The sequence below is a fragment of the Herpailurus yagouaroundi genome, unplaced genomic scaffold (assembly GCF_014898765.1).
Source record: "Herpailurus yagouaroundi ecotype Mexico unplaced genomic scaffold, PumYag 195, whole genome shotgun sequence".
Classification (NCBI taxonomy): Eukaryota; Metazoa; Chordata; class Mammalia; order Carnivora; family Felidae; genus Herpailurus; species Herpailurus yagouaroundi.
This window is the reverse complement of record NW_024412426.1, coordinates 17165520-17184357: the sequence shown is the minus strand read 5'-3', so window position 1 is coordinate 17184357 and position 18838 is coordinate 17165520. Positions and strand designations below refer to the sequence as shown.

General features: G+C 36.5%; 1 protein-coding gene across 3 annotated transcripts in view; it reads right to left on the bottom strand.

Annotated features, from left to right (window-relative positions):
* COP1 (COP1 E3 ubiquitin ligase) overlaps positions 1-18838 on the bottom strand; it is a 259773-nt gene that overhangs the window by 158533 nt on the left and 82402 nt on the right. For all 3 annotated transcript variants that reach the window (XM_040446709.1, XM_040446711.1, XM_040446710.1), the window contains one exon: positions 10917-10974. In XM_040446709.1, coding sequence (XP_040302643.1) covers positions 10917-10974 — 58 coding nt within the window. The remainder of the gene's footprint in view (positions 1-10916; positions 10975-18838) is intronic.

Below are 18838 nucleotides of genomic sequence, written 5' to 3'. Positions count from 1 at the left end.
GGCCACTGAATAATGCAAAACTTTCAACTCAATAATTGTATACCCAGTACACACACAATAGTACAGTCTCAAAAATACATAAAGCAAAAATTCCTAGAAAAATTGACAAACCCACCAACACAGCAGATTAATCTCATCAATTCAACAGAGAAATAGACATGACCTAATTTCAAAGCTTAACTTAATATATATAGAACACTTATCAAATTAGGAGCATACACTCTTCTTAAGCATACATGGAACATTTACCAAAACTGGCCATGTGCTGTATCACTGAATATGTTTATAATCTCAATAGGGCAGAATTTCTTAAACGAAACACAAAAAGCACTAACTAAAAGTTACAAATTCAATGATACAAATTAAGCTCTTCTGCTGATCTACATCCATCATTAGAGACAAGAAGGTACAAACTGTAAGATGATATTCCCAAACATTGTGGCAATATATTAGGGACAATTTATTACTACTTTGAATTAATAAATAGGTGTGTGTACACCAGTAAATAAACAGAAGACTGATATCAAAAAGAATGGGAAAAGACATGAAATACTATTTCATATAAAGGACAGAGTCAGAAAAATGCAAGTTAAAATCACAACTAACTTCTATTTCTTACCCACTAAATTGGCAACCATTTAGGGGTTCAATAGATCAATTACTAACAAGGATGTGAAGAAAACGGAACTCATATACTTCTGCAGTAGGAATTTTAAATTGATAAAAAGACTATGGAAAACAATGTGACATTATCTCAAAATACGAAAGCCACTGATGTGTGTACCTGGACACTCTCACTAACTATCCTAGGTACAAAATCTAGGGAAAATCTTGCACCTTGAATCAGGAGACATGTATAAAGATACCTTAATAGCAAAAAGAAAAACCCTACAAATATATCAAATGTATGTTAACTGCACAATTGATAAGTTGTAGTACATTAACAAAATAGAATATTATATATTAGTGATGATAAATCAACTGCACCCATAGGCATCAGGAACTAATCTTAGCAAAAACAAATCTCAAAAAACTATATATCATTTTTATAAAGTTCATATATGGTCAAACCAAGTAATATAGAGATATATATATTTATGGTAAAACAATTTGAAAAAGTCAACACAGACAAACACAAATATCAGAAAAGTGGTTAGAGGCGCCTGGGTGGCTCAACTGGGTCATGTCTCACAGTTCATGAGTTTGAGCCTCAATGTCGGGCTCTGTGCTGACAGCTCAGAGCCTGGAGCCTGTTTCAGATTCTGTCTCTCCCTCTCTCTCTGCCCCTCCCCCATTCATGCTCTGCCTCTCTCTCAAAAATAAATAAACATTAAAAAAATTTTTTTATTTTTTTTTATTTAAAAGAAAAAATTTTTTTTCAACGTTTATTTATTTTTGGGACAGAGAGAGACAGAGCATGAACAGGGGAGGGGCAGAGAGAGAGGGAGACACAGAATCGGAAACAGGCTCCAGGCTCTGAGCCGTCAGCCCAGAGCCTGACGTGGGGCTCGAACTCCCGGACCGCGAGATCGTGACCTGGCTGAAGTCGGACGCTCAACCGACTGCGCCACCCAGGTGCCCCTAAAAAAATTTTTTTAATAAAAAAAAGAAAAGTGGTTAGCTCTGGACATGAGGCAGAGTGATGGAATTTGTTAGAAGCACATGGGTGACTTGAATGGTACTATTAATGTTCTAGTAATTAACATAACAGCTCAATCACAGAGTTTCTTTTATTGTAATTATGCCTCTAATTTACACATTCATGAAATATATTCCTTTTTATATGCCAACATAATTTTTATTAATTCTGAGGGGAAGAACTTAGATTTTTTAAAAAAGTGATCTGCTCTGGCTCAGTCGGTTAAGCATCTGTCTTAGGCTCCGGTCATAATCTAACAGTTCACAAGTTTGAACCCCACATTGGGCTCTGCTGTCAGCAGGGAACCTGCTTCAGATCCTCTGTCTCCCTCCCTCCCTCTCTCTCCCTCCCTCTCCCTCCCTCCATCTCTCTCTCTCTCTCTCTCTCTCTCTCTGCCCCTGCACCCCCTGCACCCTCCCTCTCTCTCTCAAAAATAAGTATTAAAATTTTTTTTAAATAAATAAAAAATAAAAAGTGATCTGCTCAATGAAAACACAGAAAAAAGATTTTAATCTGAAACATGGGAATGATTACAATAACAGAAATCAAGAATATAACAAATAAAACAAAGCAGCAGACAAAAACAGTCTGCTTTTTAGTTTTTACAGCAACTTATTTTTGACAATTATCTGGCAAATATTTACTCTTAGCTTTTCTTGAATTTATTTTTTCAGTGCAACTTTCTAACCCATTCAAAATTAGGCTGCTTCATAATTGTTGATAAAAATACATCACTTAGCTCATTTTCATACACAAATTATTAAATTTATAAATAACATCAATATAAATGAACAGAAATATGCTAATTGTGAGGAAATAGATGTTTGAGAATATGAAATGGTTGTAGATCATCTACAAGGCAAATCTTCAAAACATGTTCAGGATAAGCTCTCTACCTATACGCAGGATATAAATATGGCTAAAAATCAAAAGGAAATGTTCATCACTTATGTTTATCTAGACTACCTCTAAATGAAAATGGTAAAATGAAAGAAATAATTGTTACCATAACAAATTTCCTTCTCGATTCCACCAAGAGAACCCTATTCTAAATGAAGTTGAAAGTGTTCTGTATTAATTTGCTTACTTGAAATTTGCCAAATTTTCATTATATAAATACCCTCCCTGGAATCTAATTTTGTAAATGAAACAATGCAGAATGAAAACCTAATTATTATTTATACAGTAAATAATCTTTATAAGATCAAGAGCCAAATGCAAAATAATAAAACAATTATCAGTTAAACACACACACACTCCTTCATATAGATTTGAAGAATGGCTTGAAGGGAGAAAACCTGCATAATTTAGAACAATGGTTCTCAAAGTGTGGTCCCCATTTGTGGTCTTTAGGCTTTGGTGGGTCTCTGAGACCCTCTAAGGTATCTGTGAAGTCAAATCTCTACTCAAATAAAGGAAGACATCATATGCTGTCTTCACTGTGTTTATATATGACTTGTGAGGCAAAAGCAATAGTCAGTATAAAACTACTTTCCTGTTAGCACAAATCAAGGTAATGGCACCAATGCCACTAGCAAATACTACATTCTTTATCATTACTCATAACTTAAAAAAAATGTACACAAACATTTCATAAGTCAGTTTCCCTCAAGGATACTCTACTTTTTTACTTTTCTCAAACTGCAGTATAACTAAAATATAATTATATTACTTTCAGGTATTCAATATAACGATTCAATGTGTGTATATAATGCAAAGTGATCACCACAATACCTCTATTTAACATCTGTCACCATACATAATTACAATTTTTTTTCTTGTGATGAGGTTCAAGATCAACTTTTATATATGGAATATATAGTATTATTAACCACAGTCACCATACTGTATGCTACATCCCCATGACTTACTTCTTTTATAACTGAAGATTTGAACGTTTTGACCTTCTTCACCCATTTTGCCCATTCCACATCCAATGCCTCTGACAACCACCAGTTGTTTTCTATATCTATTAGTTTATTATGTATTTATTGATGTATTTATTTTTTAAATTCCACATATAAGTAAGGTCATATAGCACTTACATTTCTCTGACTTATTTCACTAAACATGTAACTTTTAGGTCTATCCATGTTGTAGCAAATGCCAAGATTTTCTTCTTTTTTATGATCTAATAACATACCATTGTGTATATATACACATGCTCTCTAACCATTCATCCATTAATGGACAGATACAGAAATAGACACGTTATGCATAATAAATATACAACTATATAAATATTATGTCTTCTCCACTGAGCAGCATGGATTAATCTCAGCTAGTCTGGAATGCCCACTTGGTTATCTCCAGACTCTTGCCTACATCATGAAATATATGCACTAAAGAAAAATAAACAATACTCTGTAACAGTAAGTCAGTGGGTTGTTTTGGAGCAAAATGTATTAGTCTGTCAGCACTGTTTAGTAATAACAAATGAAGTTATGATTTGCACTTGGTTTCAGTGAAGCCCTTAAAGGCTGGTCATATAACCAGAATGCATTGCCTATGTGAGTAACTTAAAATAAGAGATCCTGACAACAAGCCAAGTTTGGATTTCCTGTTACTCGGGTGCTTGAGACACAAGCCAGTACTGGTTCTAAAGCTGGAGACAAAGCAGTTCCTGTGTGACCCAGTGTGGAAGGATAAAGAAGACTGGACCTGGGGTCACTCATGATTTCAGGCAGGATATAAATATGGCTAAAAACCAAAAGGAAATGTTCATCACTTATGTTTATCTAGACTACCTCTAAATGAAAATGGCCACATTTACTAAACTACAAAATAATTAAATTTTACCACGTTTATATCCACTCAATCAACTCATGATTTCAGCTCAGGTCAGAATCTCACAGTCTCTGAGTTGGAGCCCCACACTGGGCTATCTGCTGTCAGCATGGAGCCTGTTTCTCATCCCCTGTCCCCCTCTCTCTCTACACGCCGCCCCCCCCCCCCCCATGGCCGGGCGCAAAGGAGGAAGGAGGAAGAGGGGGGGGGGGTGGGGGGGGGGGGGGGAGACCGAGGAGGAGGAGGAGGAGGAGGAGACCAAGGAGGAGGAGATATAATGGAAAAATGGAGGAGGAGATATAATGGTCAAAATAACATGGAAACGAGCCTGCCCCTCTACCACTCTCACTCTCTCCTCTCAAAAATAAATAAATAAACTAAAAACAAAAAACAAACGCTGAGCCACATCTGTTAGGAGACTCCTTTGGAGCCCTTCTATTACTTCATACTTTGCTTTATTTGGGAAGGTAAATATTATTTCATATGTGAAATTCAAATTTCACTTTTTCTTTACCATTTTCTTTTACCAGGTTTGTAGCTTTTATCAAAAAGATGAAATGTGTAGAAAAGCTTTATTTTGAAGCAATAAACCAATTATCCATCATACCTATAATACCTTTCCCAGTTTTTTAAATGTTTGTTTATTATTCAATTTCTTTATGCAACACACTGGCTTCTTTCTCCATTTCTATAGTCCTATTATTATTTATATCATTATTTAGCTGATCACAACAAGTGATTTTCCACAAATGATCTTGGCTATCACAACACCATTTACTTAATCCCCACTTTCCCTCATCTGCATAAGCACAGCGAAATTCCCAATTACCTTTTAGTTGTATTTTAAATTTTATTGTGTTCTTTTCATTACAGCAGTCTTAGAATACATTTTAATAACTTATTGGGTAAATGCCCTTGTGATTATTACACCCCCAAATCACTCATCCTAATATGCTTTAAAGTCAGTTGTTCATACTCTCTGCACTCTTAAAAAATATTCTGGAGATTCTTATGGAATCACATTAAATTAATAGTTATGGCAACTGGTCTATTCAAATTGTTCTACAATTGCTTTAATCTTTTTCAACATTTTTAACTTTTCTTGAAAAATCTGTATTTCCTTAAGACTCATTTTTGACTGGGACACCAGGTGGCTCAGTTGATTAAACATCCAACTTCGGCTCAGGTCATGATCTGACAGACAGTTCGGTAGTTTAAGCCCCTCATCAGACTCTGTACGGACAGCTCAGAGCGTCAGAGCAGAGAGCCTGTTTCGGATTCTGTGTCTCCCTCTCTTTCTGCCCCTCTCCTGCTCACGTACTCTCTCAAAAATAAATGAACATTTAAAAAAAAATTTTTTTTAACACTCATTTTTACTAGTATGTATAAGCACTGTCTGAATTAATCTACTACATGTTATAAATCAATTTCAATTACATATTGAAACATTTTGTATGAGCTTTTTATTTGTCCCTCTACAGTCACCACCTTAAGATTTTCCCAGCTTTGAGTTGAATGTCTAGTTCATCAGTTTTCATTCTCATCTAAAAGTGAATCCATTTAATGACACAAATTCTTGAGGACAATTCTGACCACATTTCATAAATTTTGATATGTAGTGTTTTCACTACCATTACTTTTTGGATTGCTTGTAGCAGCATCTGGAACTACTCTTGAACACAAAGGTATTCAGAGGAGTTTAGTTTACTCTCTTCCCGATTATCTGTCTACATAATTTCTTTACTTGGGGTTCTGATTCAGAGAATACAGATGACACAATTTATCTTGTTTTAGAATCAATCCATTTTTCTAAATGATCTGAGACCACTATCAATAATGTATATATACCCTCTGATGCAAAGTATAAAGTGAAACAAGTACCTATTAAACCAAGCTTAAGTTGATCTCACTCAAGAAAAAAAAACAAAACAAAAAACAAAAAAAAGTCCCGAGTCTTTATAATGGCCTAAGAAAGTCATGCACCAAGTGGCCTCTGTTAAGTTTTATCTCATTTCTACTTTTCTCCCCCTTGACTACTCCTCTTCAGCTACAAGGGAAATCTAAACTATGTCAGGCATGCTCCTACTTTAGGGCTCATTTACTTGTTAAGCCTTTGCCTATAACTTGGGAATCCCAGAGATACTCACACGGGCTTGCTCCCGCACCTCCACTTTGTTTAAAGGTAGTCTATTTCTGGGGCGCCTGGGTAGCCCAGTTAAGTGGCCAACTTCAGCTCAGGGCATGATCTCACGGTTCATGAGTTCGAGCCCCGCATCAGGCTCCGTGCGGACAGCTCGGAGCCTGGAGCCTGCTTCGGATTCTGTGTCTCCCTCTTTCTCTGCCCCACCCCCTCTCGTACTCTGTGTCTCTCAAAATAAATAGACATTAAATAAATATAAAAAAAAAAAGGCAGTCTTACTTTTATTACTATTACTATCTCTCCAACTAGATTGGAAGCCTGGTTACAGCAGGGATCTTGGTGTTATGTTTGTTCAATAATGTATCCCCAGAGCCTGTAATCAGTGCCTAGTAAATAGCAGGTACTACAAACAACAAAAACAAAAAACAAAAAAAAACCTGTTGGTTGAATAAATGAGTTTTAAAATCACAGGCTCTGAAGCCATAATGCCTAGGTTAAAATCTCTTACTAGTTATATTGTCCTGGGCAACCTCCTTAACCTCCCTGTGCCCCAGTTGCCTCCTCAATAAAAATTATAGAAATAATACTTATCACACAGGTTAAGTTCTGAAAATTTAAGTGGTTAATACATGTAAAGCACTTTAATGTCCATGAATAGTTAAGTACAAAGTAAGTGTTACATAATGACTAATATTACTGCTTTAATGAATTCTTTAGGTATACTTCAAAATCTCCCACTGTGTTTAAATTTTAATCAATTTTCAAAAAATTGTAACAAATTTTGCTTTATATAAACTCCAATGCTTATAGTATGTCACACAAATTACTACGACTTTGGGGAACTATACCTTTTACTTGGGTGAAAAATTGCATGTGTCTTTCATGCTTCCTTCCCTGAGTCCTCTTCCAGTATACACTTCTCTTTCACTTGTGGTTGCTTTAGTTTTAGTTTCGCTATATTCTTTAGAATCCTTACATTTGCCAGGCTTATCCTCAACTATTCCTCTACTTTCAATCCATTTTGTGTCAATTTGCTTTAGGTCTGTCTCTTCTGAAGAGTATAGCTAGAAATGAAGGGTAGACCTTCAGCACAATATGTCCAATCCATTCTATCCCACAAACGCTAGTAGGATTCCTCCTCAACACTTCCCTGTCCTCCAACAGTGGCTAAGGCTGGAGTCTTCTGGGAGACCCAGCCTTTGTCATCCTTAGGCACACTTTTATTCTGCACATTGTGACTCATGTTAGGCAGCCTTCCTAAGTGGTTTTGTTAATCCTCTATAAATTCCTTATAAGTTTGCAGGGTGAGGATAGTCATAGGTCAATGGGATTTCTTGTGAGTGAAGGTTAGAGACATATTAACATGTTGGTTGACTGGCTCAGTGTACTATCTCAAACCAGAGGTTTCCTTTATTACATGAGGAAAAGTGCTGCTCTAAAAATTAAAAAAATAAAAGAAAACACTATTCTGACTGCTTTTCTTTTCCACCCAGATTCAACTTCTATTCTTTCTAGCTCACTGCTAGAAATTCTAAACAAATATTATGTAAATGGCAATACTAGCAAACCTTTTCTTGTTCCTCTATGAAGAGACTGTTAATACTCAGCAGCCAAAGACTAATAGAAACACACACCTTTAGTTGAACAAGTTTTATTCATTACTCACTACGACTAAGAATACAGCACATTATGGGTAAGGGACAACTTACAAAATACAGGCTCATGTCAAGTGTTTGGGGAAGGGCTCTGGATTGAATACTGTCAAAAGTGGGAATAAATCTGTGACTGACCGTCTTTTTTTTTTTTTTTTTTTAATGTTTATTTTTGAGACAGATACAGAGCATGAACAAGGGAGGGGCAGAGAGAGGGAGACACAGAATCTGAAACAGGCTCCAGGCTCTGAGCTGTCATCACAGAGCCCGATGCGGGGCTCCAACTCACAGACCATGAGATCATATCTGAGCCGAAGTCAGATGCTTAACCGACTGAGCCACTCAGGCACCCCTATGACTGACCATCTTAATAAATCTTACCTAGAAGAACAGAAGGCCACAGTAAAACTAAAATTGTAATTAGTAAACCAACAGAAATTGCTCAAATTAGCTGGAACAGAGGTGTCTTTGGTATTTCTTGTGGCTTACACAGTGACTTTGTTTTTGTATGTGCTTAGTTTATGAAGTAATCTTCTTTTTTCTTTCATCACAATCACAGAGTGGATATATCTCAGGTTGATGTTTTGTGAGATTATACTCAAAAGGAAAACATAAAGGTTCACTGTGAATGCAAAGCCTGTTTCCAGATTCAGAGACTGCTGTTCCCTCTCAAGTTTTTAAGGTATATTTCAACTTAATACTTTAAAATATCTCCTGATATATCCCATTATTTCTTATAAAAATAACCAGATCTAGTGTTTTCATGGCTGTTCAGTAACAAATGCAGGGGCACCTGGGTGGCTCAGTCGGTTAAGCAGCTGATTTTGGCTCAGGTCATAATCTCATGGTTCATGGGTTCTAGCCCCACATCAGGCTCTGTGCTGACAGCTCAGAGCCTGGAGCCTGCTTCGGATTCTGTGTCTCCCTCTCTGCCTCTCCCCCACTCGTGCTCTCTCTCTCTCTGTCACTCAAAAATAAACAGACATTTTTTAAAGAATTAAAAGGAAGGAAGGAAGGAAGGAAGGAAGGAAGGAAGGAAGGAAGGAAAGAAGGGAGGGAGGGAGGGAGGGAGGGAGGGAGGGAGGGAGGGAGGGAGGAATAGACACAAACCAGGGCACCTGGGTGGCTCAGTAGGTTAAGAGCCTGACTCTTGATTTCAGCTCAGGTCCTGATCTCACAGTTCGTGGGATCAAGCCCTGTGCTGAACAATGCAGAACCTGCTTGGGATTCTCTCTTCTCCCTCCCTCTCTCTCTCCCCTCCCCTGATCATGTGCTCTCTCTCTCTTAAAATAAACTTTAAAAAAAAGAATAGATGCAAAACAATCTATGAACTTACTATTCAAAAAAATAAAAGAACAGGCCAAATACATGCATGCATTTGAAGAGAACACAGGACGTGCAAAGTAGTTACACCAACTAACCATGAAAGAGGTGGTTATCTAAGTAGTGGGAAAAGGAAAACACAAACAAAAGCAGCATGATCCAAAAGAATTTTTTTTCCACTTTGATTTAAAAAAAACAAAAACAAAACACCACGCTATATATAAAGTGAATATACAAATGAACATGCATTTATAATTTTATGTAAGTTTATTTATTTTTGAGAGAGAGAGAGCGTGCCAGAGTGTGGGGGAGGGGCAGAGAAAGAGGGAGAGAGAGAATCCCAAGCAGTCTCTGCCCTGTCAGCACAGAGCCTGATGCAGGTCTCAAACTCACCAACCATGAAATCATGACCTGAGCCAAAACCAACAGTCAGATGCTTAACCAACTGAGCCACCCATGTGCCCCAAATGAACATGCATTTAAAAACACCTCAATGTTTCCCTTTTCCTATGAAGGATAGTATCAGGACAATTTGAAAAATCTGAGTAAGATACAGGGATTAGATAATAGCATTATATCTATGTTAACTTTTTGTATTTTAAAATTATATTGTGATTACATAAGACAATACCCTTGTTTTTAAGGACATACACACTGAAGTATTTAGACGTAAAGGATCATTATGAATGTACCTTTCTCAAACAACACAGAGAAAAAAAATTATGTTTACATAAACAAAAGAGAATGAGAATGAGAAAAGAAATGTAATCAAATGTTAACATTTGGATAATCTGGATAAAGGATACAAAGGAACTCCTTTTATTATTTTGGTCACTTTTCTCCAAGTATGAAATTATTTCAACATAAAAAGCTTTTTTGTCAAAATTAGATTTGTCAAAATTAGATTTGACAAATATCAGCATCCCCAAATTACAGATGAAGAGAATAAAAGTCAAAATAATCATACAACTAATTAGAAGAGGTGAAGCTGAAGTCCAGTTTACTCAAATATGTACTTCACTTTCCACAGAAAGCCCTAACATTTCAACATAATGAGTAACTCATCAACAGATCTAACTATCTTATCCCAGAGAGAAACAATGTGCTGATTATTCATAATTTCCTCTTTCAGTACTTCCCTCCTCTCAAGGTCTGATGTTACAACCACTGAATTTTAAAAAATGTTTAACTCATCACTGATGAGCACATAAACAGCTATTTATGCATCAGAGGTATCCAAATCCTAATCGATGCCACAGCATTCAAAACAGCTGTGTTTGTGTCAGGACATTCCAGGAAACTAATCTATGATTTTACAACTCAGGTGATTATAGTCATTGTACCACTAAAACAAACTGTTAAATATATCATTTACCTGAGAACTGCCACTGAAACCAGGAGGTTGGTTGAATTCTGTGGAATCAATAATACTACTGCAAAATGAAGAGAGAAAAATATGATTTCAGTGTTTACATTATTCTATCAACAGAAAAGGTAAATCTAAAATATATCATATCTAAATCCAATATTTCTTCTTTCTAAGGAAAGAAAATATTTATTGCCAACAACTTAATTAGATATCAAATAAGTGCATAACCCATAAACCAAACATCAGGAAATATAAACAATTTACCCCTTGACCCGACCACTTAAACAAACACACTGTGAAAGAATGTCAATAAGGAATAATCACAAAACAGGTGTATACCCAAAGGTATTTGCTTCCATTTCATTTTCGGATAGGTTCATAGGTTGTATGGAACATCAGGAAAAGAACACAAGCAAGCAATTAAAGTTACAGTGAAGAGATCCTGTTATGCCCCTGAAGAGCTACGCACCCTCAGACACATACTTTATAACCTCTGCGCTTCCTCATCTGCAAAGTGAGATGAGTTGGGGGTGAGCTATCTCTAGATTATCTAGAGTCCCATCCAGGTCCCAAATGTTAGGATAATCATCTTACAGGAAAGAAAATTACCAAAGGAATGGAATAAGTTGTAAAATACCAATACTCTTTTTCTCACAGTCCAAAACCTATACACTAGTTTTCTCTACCCCGATCAAAACATCATGCTTTCTGCATCAGTTCTTTTTATTTGGTTATAACCTCTGTGCATGTTCCTACCTAATCCTACAAAAACCTCTAAAACTATCTTTTTCTTTGTATTAGTTCTATCTTACCATTTGTCTTTTCACGTCATCACTCCTACATACTTCTCATCTTTAAATAAACTAGCCTATGTTCATAGGTGTTCATTAACACCTGAAAATGGCAAAACATATATCAACCATGATCAACCAGTTATTTACATTTAAAAAAACTATTCTTCCCTAATACTACTATAAAAAATGTTTATATTCTTGCCCACCCTAATGAAATTTAAGCAAGTGAAGGTAGTGATTAAGACGGGTCTCTCTACACAAATACACAAAATCATTATTTACCTTAGTATTCAAACGACCTCAAAAGTTATGAAAGGCATTCTTTTTTTCTTTAATTTTTTTTAATATTTATTTTTGACAGAGAGACAGAGCGCGTGCAGGCAAGGGGCAGAGAGAGGGAGACACAGAATCCGAAGCAGGCTCCAGGCTCTGAGCTGTCAGCACAGAGCGCGATGCAGAGCTTGAACTCATGAACCGTGAGATCATGACCTGAGCTGAAGTCAGATGCTCAACCAACTGAGTCACCCAGGTGCCCCAAAATGAGAGGCATGCTTAAGGGCAGAGTGGGTTTGTTAAATGACTGTGGGCAATTTAAGAAAGGCCTTATCTGTCCACTAGTTTCTCCACCTATTAAAATAAGAAGGAGACTGCAGAGAGGTGTGAGGTTTAAATATGAATGTTCTCAGGATAAAGCCAGAAAAATGATAAACATTCAATAAATTTTTCCCTCTATTAATACAAAATTAGTCAAATAGTCTCACACTTTAAAAAAAATACAATAAATCGCATGGAACTGTCTTCACAGTAGTCTTAAAGAAAAAAAAACAAAACAATCTTAATCCCTCATATCCTTAACTGTTCCTACAGGAAGACTCAATTATATAAGAAGGTCTTCAAAGCACTTACACTACAAATTAAAGAACACAATCTTGTAATGGGTTTCTTCTGATGAAATATAACCAGTGATCACCATCCTTGCAAAGAGCCATGCGCTGGTAAGAAAAGATCATCTGCTACTTTTAGTGTACTCCATCCAGGGCTAAACATGAGGAAACACGTATTCAAAATCTCTCTGTTCCTTTTACTAATGAAATCTAACCCCTTGGCATTTGTATAAACATTAACAAAATTATGTAGCTGCATATTTAGAGGTCAACAGAACAATTTCTAGATGTTTTTTATGGTATTACAATTCAGATTTCTTTGACTGCAAGCCTGAATAATGATACTAATATATCAGTGTGTATAGTGAGATAACTATATTTGACTACACGTCAAATATATATTTAAAAATCAATTTGTAGGGGTGCCTGGGTGGCTCAGTTGGTTAAGTGTCCAACTCTTGGTTTCAGCTCAGGTCATGATTTCACGGTTTCACGGGTTTAAGCCCCATGTGGGGCTCTGCGCTGGCAGCATGGAGCCTGCCTGGGATTCTCTCCCTCTCTCTGCCCCTCCCCCATTCACACTGTCTGTCTCTCTCTCAATCTCTCTCAAAAAAAAAAAATAAATTTAAAAATTTTTCAATAAAAATAAATTTGTAAGAGATTTCAAATTATAAGCTTAAAGTGGTATTTTATTAATAATGACTACAAAGTCTGAAATTTATTTTCTACAGATCTCATTCACCAGAAAAACTTTATTGCTACATACTGGACTGTAACAGACGAATCTGCAAAAGAAACTTCTTTAATACTTCTCTTTAAAATGTGTGTGTGTACAGGGGCACCTGGGTGGCTCAGTTGGTTAAATGCCCAACTCTTGACATCAAGGTTCATGGGATCAGGCCCCACGTCGGTCCTGTGCTGACAGTATGGAGCTTGCTTGGGATTCTCTCTCCCCCTCTCTCTCTGCCTTCCCGTTCTCTCTCTCAAAATAAACAAATAAATACAAATATTGGGCTCAAAAGGATTATATAAAACTCAAATTCCTAAAACCTAAAACTCTAAAAATCAAATAAATTCAATACTTTTTGTGACTTATTTGAAGGTAAAACCTTCCCTAAACAGATCTGACCTCATTTCACTCACCATGAACATTCATGCTTCAATGCTAAAATATTAATGTGCTTGATTATGTGGAACTGCCTCTTACTCCTCCATTACTATTATGTAATAATTATATGGGGGCAGGGGGTAGGCGACAGACAGAATACTAAATACTGAAACACTTCTGACTCCAAAGGCTTCCAAAAAAGTTTGGGGAACCTATACATCATACAGCTTGGGTTTATTTGAGAAATGTAATGTTAGCTCAGTAATAAAACTACTGGGTTCCAGAGTACACATCTATGGCCTCTGAGAAAAAAAAAAAAAAGAAATTCAGTTTGTTCTTCAAAGAACAGAAGTTACTGGAATATTTCAGAACTCCAAAAACATTTTCAAGGTGCCTGGGTGGCTCAGTCAGTTGAGCGTCCAACTCTTGATTTCAGCTCAGGTCATTATCCCAGGCTAGTGGGGTCCAGTCCTGCATCAGGCTCTTGTCGAGCACGGAGCCTGCTTAAGATTCTCTCTCTCTCCCCCTCCCTCTGCCCCCTTTCCCTGCTTGTGCTCTCTCTAAAATTAAAGAACATTCCCAGGGGCACCTGGGTGGCTCAGCTGGTTAAGCGTCTGTCTGCCTTCGGCTCAGGTCATGATCTCATGGTTGTGGGTTCAAGACCTGCATCAGGTTCTCTGCTGTCAGCACAGAGCCCACTTCAGATCCTCTGTCCCCCTCTCTCTGCCCCTCCCCTGCTCTCGCTCGCTCTCTCTCTCTCTCTCTCTCTCTCTCTCCATAAATAAATAAATAAATACCCCGATACCCTTATTAATTGTGCCTTTTAAATTGTAGTTGATTAGGAAGTGTTGTAGTTACACAGTGCATAGGGGGACTGTATAAACCTAATGCTTATACTGCCTTTTAAAATGTCTGTAGTTCCATAATTATTCCTAAAGTTAAAAAAACAAAAGCAAAGTGCAATTCATTTTAAAATTTTCTTGGTAAGAAGAGTTTCCTCAGGGAAAAACTTACTGTTGACAGATGTAAAAAGCAAGTATAATAGAAGATATCTGAAAGCACAGGTCTGAATCTATTGCTTTCCTGCCTCTGGAATTCTACTTGCTTGGTAGAATTTCAAAAACAAAAGAGCAAGCTCAAAAAAACAAGACTGACAAGACTGATTTGCCACCAAAACTAGCGAAAGTCCCAGTGTGTTAGGCTAAGTGCTGTGTTTAACTACTTTATATTCTACTACTATTTTCCAGTGAGGGAAATAGTTTACAATTTAGTTATAATTCACACAGGAGAAGTTTTTCATTGTCAGATGATACAGGTACCACAAATCTTAAGTGTTACAAAAACCCAGTTATCTGAAATAACCTCAGAAAAGGCTTTAAAAGCAAGGAAAGCAACAACAGATTCAAAGTAGAGGATCTGGAGAGTGGGAAAAACACGCCAGGACTTGGGTAGTGGAGAGACAGTAAACAGCAGAAATGGAAAATGGTAACAGCACATGAAATTTTATGCTTATATACAGTTATCCTTATATGTAAAACAGGGTTACCATATATTCTTTTAGTCTTCCCAGCCTCTCCCATTCCAGACCTCCCAGAACCAAGGTATATCTATAATAATCAAAGGGGTGAAAAGTTTCCTCTAGGACTAATCTGACAGGACAAAAAAGCCATCAGCAAGAGGATGCAATCACAGTATATGAATGGAATCAACCAGTAATTTGCTTCCTGCCCAAACATTTAATTTTAATTTTCCTGGCTCTCCAAGTCCAGAAACTCGATTTCAGGTGGGTTTTTTGTTCCGTCTTGCTTTGACTTCAGGTGTTCTTAAGTCGTTATAAAAGGATATATAACTGTACAGACTTGAGAGTAAAACAAATCTTTGCCTTATCCTCCATAAAAGATGAAATAAGCTAAGAATATAAAATTTTAGTGTTGAATATTTGAGCTTTCTCTTATGAAAAAATCCTATCTGATTTAAAGATTTATTTAAATACATATCAGTAATACAGACATGTTCACTATCTACTAAACCAATATTTACATACTTTTAAAGTATGAACCCCCCACACCTGCATTTAAATCTCTGGGATCTACCTCAGACCTAATGATCAGATTTGGGGATAGGGTTCAAAACTCTACATTACAAATAAGAGTCTTGGTGGATGCTTACACACACTGAAATTTGGTGTAGCCACACCTTACATTTCAGAGTTGGAATGGACTGTTAACATCTTCATCAAGTGGTGACAAATTACAGTTTAGTAATAAGAACTCAAAGGTGTTTTTTTAATCCTGAAAAGCCAACAAATCAAATGTAATTACTAAAGTTTTAGAGTTAAAAGCATTTTGGTTATTTTAAATCTTGGAATCGAAAACTCTTATTTACATATCTTAAGCAGAATAATTAATGTGCCAGCACAACGTATTTTTCATCCTAAAGCTATGTAACCATCAGAGCAGAGTTCTAGGGTCTGTTTTAGTCACAACTATACCCCTAGGGACTAAAGCAGAGTTTTACGTATGTGTCATATGGCCTCCAAAACTGCCTGAGTGACTGAAGAAAAAATTCTTCAAACATTCTAAATAAAGAAAGTGCACAGTTTCAGAAAAGGTCTTCATAACTTGCTACTTCTCTATTACCTATCAATTTAATGAGAAATGGCAGATGTATGAAGAGTACCCGCTACATTATTGCCAAGGAAGTTTGTTTTCTGTGTTTTGTCTTTCTTTTTGTTTTAAATCAAGTTGAAAATTCTGTAAGATTCTTTAATGTCCCTCATCTCCTAGGACTTCAATTTCAACTCCTTTGCATAGTATAGCATCAGTGTAAGGCAAGTAACTCCTCACTACTCAGAACAATAAAACAATCAACTGGTTTTACTATTTCTCCCACACCATATAGAAACTTCACTAAAAAACAGCCACACCATCATTTATGTTCAAAAATGCTCAATGCAGGTACAGCAGAGATTTCTTAAGATCCACCTAACCTTCGAGATACAGAAAGATGTGTGGAGTATTTCCTATATTGTTACAATTCCCCTTTTGGATAAAGGAAATAAAGGCTAAATAAAAACTGTAGGTTTATGTAGGGAAAATTTTTCAAATATATAATAGAGACAAAACTCTAAGGATCAGAGTTAGCCTTGACCATAAAAGCATTTCAATTTCTATATTTTAAACAAGTTATCTCCCTAAGTAAAATAAAGCAATTGAACCAATAATAATTACCAAAAAGTACCAAGAACTTAAGCATCAGTATGTGAAGAAGGATCCATTAACACAGCCCTAGTCATAATCCAGCCAAAGACCTGACACGCAAGAATAAGAAATGTGGGTCCATTTTCATCTACTAAACCAAAGAGCCATCTCAAACCACCACCCACCACTACCACCCTCACATTTTTTTTTAATGACTAAAGGTAAATATAATCTCTCACTGATACAGGGGAGTTAAAGAAATTATTTTTTTTATGTTTATTTTGAGAGAAGGGGAGGAGCAAGGAGGGAGAGGAGGAAAAAGGAATTCCAAGCAGGCTCCACTCCGTCAGTGCAGAGATGGCTGTGGGGCTCGAATTCACGAACTGTGAGATCATGACCTAAGCCAAAATCCAGAGTTAGATGCTTAACCGACTAAGCCACCCAGGGGCCCCCTAAAGAAGAATTTCTTAATCTAGTCCAAAGCCATTATGAAACATCATATTCCTTTAGTTTCATTAGTTTACTCGATCAAATTATAAAATATACAAATTCACAAGGTATAGGGGCGCCTGGGTGGCGCAGTCGGTTAAGCGTCCGACTTCAGCCAGGTCACGATCTCGCAGTCCGGGAGTTCGAGCCCCGCGTCAGGCTCTGGGCTGATGGCTCGGAGCCTGGAGCCTGTTTCCGATTCTGTGTCTCCCTCTCTCTCTGCTCCTCCCCCGTTCATGCTCTGTCTCTCTCTGTCCCAAAAATAAAATAAAAAACGTTGAAAAAAAAATTAAAAAAAAAAAAAAAAACAAATTCACAAGGTATATACAAAATATAAAACATAGAAATTCACTACCCTACATATATATTCTTGATAATAAATAATTCTACATTGATAAAGTGACCCCTTGCTTTTCCTTCCTATTATACCTACATTTTGATTCATCTGGACCTTTGTCAAAAACGATGGAGACACAAATAAAAGGTAAGTCTCAAAAATATCTGATAAAAGAAGTTAAATAAAAGGTATAAAGGTCTTATCTCTATTTTATTTATAAACCTCCCTCTTTTATACACAGAAAATCTTAATAAGCAATTCAAATTTTAAACTTATAAATGTGTCTTTTTAAAAAAATGAATTGGGGCGCCTGGGTGGCGCAGTCGGTTAAGCATCCGACTTCAGCCAGGTCACGATCTCGCGGTCCGTGAGTTCGAGCCCCACGTCAGGCTCTGGGCTGATGGCTCAGAGCCTGGAGCCTGTTTCCGATTCTGTGTCTCCCTCTCTCTCTGCCCCTCCCCCGTTCATGCTCTGTCTCTCTCTGTCCCAAAAATAAATAAACGTTGAAAAAAAAAAATAAAAAAAAAATAAAAAAATGAATTAAATTTGTGATCAATAGGAAGTCTCTTATGGGTAAAGGCATTTTAAAGATTGGAGAATCTAGGCCAGAAAAAATTTATTTACTGTAAATATTTATATTATATTTACTATTTTATCATAAGAAAGCAAAAGTTATTTGGCAAATAACTCCAATAATTCTCTGGATCGTATTACAGCATATCTACCCTAAGCAAACAGAGAAGCTTAAACTAACACATCATCTTCAAACAAAGTTATCTGAAGTTCTGAAAACACAGAGGTAAGAAACTAATAAATGACAATTCTGAAATACTTGCTTAAAGACAACAAACCGATTGTGAGACAATTATTTCTATGGTAGAAATTGTAGAATTCTAGAATTTCTATGTAGAAATCGTAGAATTCTAGAATTTCTACGTGAAAGAAGAAATTTGTAAAAATTTACAAGCAAAATTACTGGTAATGGTTTCAGAGAGGACTTAAAATCTAAATTTTAGATATTAGATTTTTTTGGTCTAAGAATGTTTTAATCTAAGGATCATCACCATCAGGATCCCTGGGTGGCTCAGTCGATTGAGCATCCAACTTTGGCTCAGG